This window comes from Oncorhynchus nerka, linkage group LG3 (assembly GCF_034236695.1).
Source record: "Oncorhynchus nerka isolate Pitt River linkage group LG3, Oner_Uvic_2.0, whole genome shotgun sequence".
In the NCBI taxonomy this organism is placed as follows: domain Eukaryota; kingdom Metazoa; phylum Chordata; class Actinopteri; order Salmoniformes; family Salmonidae; genus Oncorhynchus; species Oncorhynchus nerka.
The window spans coordinates 41,339,617-41,345,734 of NC_088398.1; the positions used below are offsets into that span (position 1 = coordinate 41,339,617).

Consider the following 6,118-nt stretch of genomic DNA (forward strand, 5'->3'; position numbering starts at 1 on the left):
TAATCCATTTCAAATTCAAGCTGTAACGCAATTTTTTTTTTTAAGTCGAGGGGTGTGGCGAATACTTTCTGAAGGCACTGTATAATATTTTAAAGGCATAGTGCATTCAAAATGACGTTTTCCTGTGTTTTATATCATATTGTACAACAGCTAATGAAGCTAACATTGTAAAAGTGTGATTTTTTTTTCACCAGTGTTTTTTCCTGATAGTTGCTAGTTGAAAATGCAATCTACACAGGACCTTCTAATCAGCAGATTTGCATGGATGGGAGTTTTGGCTTTCCATGGTGACATCACCATGCGGTAAATTGGTTAATAAATTGGTCCAAACCTCTCTGCCCATAACAGCTAGTTATCAGTTTCCCCTCCCACTCAGACCACTCCCAGACAGTCCTTTTAACATTCTCGCTTTTATTTTATCAGGTAAGTTGACTGAACACATTCTCATTTACAGCAACGACCTGGAGAATTGTTACACGGGGGAGGATTGGGAAAGAACAAGCCAATAGGAAGCTGGGGATGATTAGTTGGCGATGATGGTATGAGGGTCAGATTGGAAATTTAGCAAGGACACCGGGGTTAACACTCATACTCTTACGATAACTCTCATCCAAAAGACGGCCCCCTACACAGGGCAATGTCCCCTATCACTGCCCTGGGGCATTGGGATCTCCTTACACCAGAGGAAAGAGTACCTCCTACTGGCCCTCCAATGCCATTTCCAGCAGCATCTGGTCTCCCATCCAAGGACAGACTTTGCTTAGCTTCAGAGGCAAGCCAACAGGGGGATGCATGGTGCTTGAGAAATTAAATTTTTATGGAAATCTATTACAGTAAGGTACTTCAATTGTTACCCAGAAATGAACCCCCCCCCATCCCCCAATGCCCTTTCTCAAAAAAATGAGATGAAGTCACTTAAATAATGGTAGAAGGCATAGATTTCAGCTTTATTGTCGTCACATTTTTTTTTGTCATTCATTTATTTACAGACCTGTACAGTGCTGCAGGTTAAATGGTATATGATATAAATATAGATGAGTCCTTAGACGCTGGGGGGAAAAGAAGCATCAGGATCTCCCAACATACTTTTCTTTTTTTGTTGTTGCCCATAATCAAACTGAAGGCTTGACTGGAAGACTGATGTTACAAGATGTAACTGTTCCCGACATTGAAATATTTAGAAGGAAGGAATCCAGGTATACCTCGTTTGTACATACTTTGGTATACCTTTGTTTCTGTCAAGCTGTGAGCATTGTGAACTGCGACATTGACCATCATTATACAAAGCATGTTAATTCTGTGTTCGACATAGCTTCAAAGGCAGGGTAGCTTGGGGCGGCAGGGTAGCCTCGTGGTTAGAGCGTTGGACTAGTAACCGAAAGGTTGCAAGTTCAAATCCCCGAGCTGACAAGGTACAAATCTGTCGTTCTGCCCCTAAACAGGCAGTTAATCGACTGTTCCTAGGCCGTCATTGAAAATAAGAATTTGTTCTTAACTGACTTGCCTAGTTAAATAAAGATACAACAAATAAAAGGCAGAGATAATGCCTCTACCATAGAAGGCTATCACTGTTTTATTATGATGATAGGGGCTTGATATATGGCATGCAGTGCTAGCCGTCTCCTGCATAGTAAAACGACTTGTATCAACCAATTCATCCGAGTGAAAATCAAGCTTGATGGATTTTTTTGTTGATTTCATTGCGTTTTTTGCAGCTTGATCTGTAACATTGTTTAAAACATTAGCTGAGGCAGGAACAACAGTGATCTGTGATCTGTCCAGTTCTTAGATTTAGGAATACAGTATGGGGGGGAGAGAAGAAAAAAGTTGTCACCGCTAAGCTTTTCAATTTGTTTACATAATTGAATGGGTTCAAGACATTCATCTTTCAACCCAGATTAGTGAAAATGCTGTTATATATTTGTTGCTTTTAACTGTAATGGATTTTTGGGTGTAGCATTTGAGGCACACCACTACCATTTCCTTTACTGAGCATACCTAATGGCTTAGCAGCCGACTCTTACTTGAGATGCACACGTCAAACTTCCTTAGCCGGTGAAATAATGTCTACTTGTTCTTTGTGGTGTGTGTATACAATGGCACCCTGATTTAATGCTCTGTGAAATGTACCATCTTGCCCAACCTTGACTCATCCGCCATTTAAAGCTTCTTGAACATCAGTTGTGGTATGGTAGGAACTGACCTGCCATGACTGACTAAAACCCACTGATATAACCTATCTTATAAACGCCATACGAAAGCCCATCAAGCGTATTGTGCTTGTACTACCATTCATTAAGGACTTTGACAGTTGTTCTCCTTTTCCAAACAACTCAACTCTCCATTGTGCTTATGTGTGCCTATGGCCTGTTAAAATAGCATCGTACTATTATAAGAAGCCATTTGCTCTCAATAAAAATACCATGGCCTTTGAGAGTTGCATATTTGTGCTGTAAATTCTATGGGGCGGATGGCAGCAGTTCCTCATTATGTAGAACACAGTATGTTAAAACCAGGGTGCTTGGCCCAAGACATTTTGGCGAAAGCAAAATGTATTTGTGAACCCAGAACTCGTTTTGTGTACAAAAGCCAAGTCTCAGTAAAAGTGTGTCAACCCATCCTCGTGTCCTGATTTCCTCGAAGGCATGGGGGACTTAGCCAGCCTTCAGGGATGTCCTATTGTCAATGGCATTCAAATTCATAGAATGGGAGGGTGCTGAACCTCCTTAAAACATTCCTAAACATAGCCGCAGGAAGTAGGGATGCTGAGGGTGCTGCAGCACCCCCTGATAAATCGAAAAAACATCCTTAGTGAACTTGGCCTTTATTACTCCTATATGAGTGGACAAAAATACTCATCAGCACCCCCAACCCAAAACATCTTCCCACGGCCATGTTCGTAGAGCATCATTTCGTCAAAGTGACCGTTGTCAGGCCCTTGGTTGCTGCAGCTCGTCGTCGGACATGCTTAATGGGTAGGTGGGCAGGATGAATAATGAGCTCTCCTTTGTTGGTCGACCACAGGCCCCCTGGGATGCCATTATCCAAGAACCCTGAACTGGGAAGACAGATGGAGAGGGAGGCATGTACCTGCTGACTCCAGCAAAAAATCTCAAGTGAAAAACATTGGCCATTTGAGGTGCTAATAAATAACTTCCTACATCGGACCTGCTATTTGGCCGCAGGATGGCACGCGTCAAGCGGAAACGATAGATATTCACTGAAAGGCAGAACCGGTCATTTTCAAAGCAGGATTCAATGATACTCTTCTGCTTTATCGGCTCCCAAGTCAAAGATATCACACAACCCAGCTCGGGAACTCTCATCATCTAGCTAACGATGGAGACAAGCACATGGTCTGGATTGAAAATGAGAGGATTAACCAAGGTCTTTGTCCAAGTATGAATTAAACAGAAAAATGGCTTTGGACCATAGAATGGCATCAACATCTTGCATCAGCTAGTAGATCTTCGTAGTGTATTGTTTCAACCTGAAGGAGAGTGATGTCTGTCTGTCTGTTGGGCATCCAGTAGTCCTCTTTTCCCCAGAGGTTCAAGGTGAATCCCATAACAGAAATAACACTCTCTGGCAATGCCCTCCCCCCATCCCCCTCATGGCACATCACACTCAATGTAGGGGATGTCAATGTAGCGGCTGTCCACCTCCAACCACTGCTGCACGGCCCGGGCCACTATCTCCTCGGACAGCCGCTGGGCATACTCCAGCAGAATGGGGTCCACCCGGGCAGAGTCGTCCGCGGACCCCGTCTCATAGTGGACCAGCAGCGCGTTCTCGCCCTGCCACTTCCCAGGATTGCCGTCCGCCTTCACCGAGTTGGCGTACTGGATCGGATCGCTCTTCTTGGATTTGACGCATCCCATTATATAAATAATGGAGCATTGATCTCAGAGAGAAGGGGAGAGAGAAGGTGGTGAAGGAGGAATGTGCCGGAGGGGGGCTTGGCCCCTGGTTAAGAAGCGACGGCTAGGAAGCCGATTCCTGTCTGAACTGAGCTGCGCTGAAATAGTCCAGACAGTCAGCCATGCTCCGATGCTGCCCTACTTATATCTTCCCCTGTGCTGTAGGGAGAGAGAAGAGGGAAAGGATTTCAGTTATTTACTTTCCATCAGAATCTGCCTAAAATTACCAAATGGCAGAGGAAAGACTTGAGAGGCCTACTATTTAGACAGTGACTTAGCATCATTACCCCTGTTACCACACAGCAGCAGTAGCTACAGGTAACTGCCAAAATAAAGGAAAACACTAACATAAAGTTGCTGACTCGTGGTGGCTTTAATGCACCTTGGCTTACATAGATTTTATGCTCATCAAACCATTCAGTGACCACTCGTGCCCTGTGGATGAGGGCATTGTCATCCTATGGGGGCATAACCACAGTAGCCAAAATAATGGCCTGCCTAGAATTGGTATACATGACCCTAAGCATTATGGGATGGGAATTTCTTAATTAACTCAGGAACCACACCTTTGTGGCAGCACTTGCTTTCAATGCACTTTGTATCCCTAATTTACTTAAGTGTTTCCATGGCAGTTCCCTGTATCTACTAGCACACGAAGCCTAGACTAGGCAGTTGTAGTGACCTTTGGGGAAAAGGTGAGTCTATGACAGCTGCTATTTGGGCTTACAGTAGTTATTTTGAACATAATTTGTATGTATTACCCATGATCTTGTTGTTTTGTATCCTCAGTCTTTTCAGTCTTCATAAATAGACCACGTGACTCTGGGTTGAACGCACAAAGCACTGCTGTTATTTGCTGTAGTCTCCATCTGTCCTGGTGTGTGTTGCCTCAGTCCTGCCTGATCCAGATTCACAGCAGCGGGCGTGTGATTATTTATTTTAGACAGAGCAGCACACTATTATATCATCCTGTTCATCTCTCACATAGGATGAGCCTTTTTACTGAAGTTGCAAAATGATGCCACTGTAGCTTATGCATTTTGACAAGAGGCTACTGCTTATCTAACTACAGTGCTGAGCCATAAAACGTCAACCAGATTTTTTGTTTGTTACATATACACATCATTTCACATTGTGGGAAAATAGGATATTGTCTGTTCCATATATCTCAAGCATGTCACTCTAGCCCTGATATCATGGGAAGCGACCCTTGAAACCCCCTCCTCACCTTTAACTATAACCCACCTTTATTGAACTAATAAAGGCATATGTGGAAGAATGTCACTATTCAAATGTGAACATAAAAGGTCCAGGAGAAATACTAGCCCGGGTGGAGGAAGGGCGAAATAAATGGTTGTCTGCGTTGTAAAGGCTTCTAAGAATTCTTACATGAGCGTATTTCTGTTCAATGTACCAGATGTTTAGAGGTAGCGTCTAGTCCATTTCATACAGTTACCAGAAAAATAGGTACATGGAATATTGCTGAAGCGTGGGATAGGCAGCCTACCTTCAAAAAGACTCTTGGAAAAGTAGGACTGGATGAGTTTCCCTCCATGAATATCAAATTCATCCCGTAGGAAAACGCATCGTTTTATCTTGAACGACACGTTTCAATAAAGAAGTCTCATACATCCACACGGTTTGTGAACCGAAATCACCAAACGTACCGCCTCTCGGACTGTATCTACTCCGTCTCCTTATCAAACCGCCGAATATGAGTCCAAGGCTTGAACATGAAACTTGGAAGGCAGCGACCACATTGGTCAGGTTTCTCTCTCAGCACGAAATTTCCACCAAGTTACCAAACTGGACATTCAATGTTCCACCATACCACATTGTGCAGTAATCCTACTAAATACAAACATCGATTTAATTAAACTCTCACATCCTGGAATAGTCGGACATGGAGGACTATACTTTCTTCTTGCCATCATTCTACTGGAGATTCTACATAAATCATCGTTGAAAGTGTTGCCTGTTTGACTCAACGTTCTGAAGGCAGTTAGTAAACTGTAGAACGGGTTGTGGAGATAAATTGTGCGCGTTCACACGGGTTACTGTTACTTGTAGAATATCACCCTCTTGTGGCGCATGGTGGCTCCATGCTTGACTCCTCAGTGACTATTGACATGTAAGGAATACAGTCAGTTGTTTCTATAATGCTATCTACCTATAGATTATATTCCTGTCTCTTGCCT

General features: G+C 43.4%; 1 protein-coding gene across 2 annotated transcripts; it reads right to left on the reverse strand.

Annotated features, from left to right (window-relative positions):
- Positions 1-916: 916 nt before the first annotated feature.
- Positions 917-5,925, reverse strand: LOC115107998 (small membrane A-kinase anchor protein-like). 2 transcript variants are annotated; one of them, XM_065011820.1, is made up of 3 exons: positions 5,428-5,925; positions 4,682-4,819; positions 917-4,079 (listed from the first exon to the last, which is right to left on the reverse strand). In XM_065011820.1, the coding sequence occupies exon 3, from the start codon at positions 3,879-3,881 to the stop codon at positions 3,612-3,614; it is 270 nt and encodes an 89-aa protein (XP_064867892.1). In that variant the 5' UTR covers positions 3,882-4,079; positions 4,682-4,819; positions 5,428-5,925; the 3' UTR covers positions 917-3,611. The 2 variants fall into 2 exon arrangements, with proteins under 2 accessions (XP_064867892.1, XP_064867897.1); XM_065011825.1 differs by lacking the exon at positions 4,682-4,819.
- Positions 5,926-6,118: the final 193 nt, after the last annotated feature.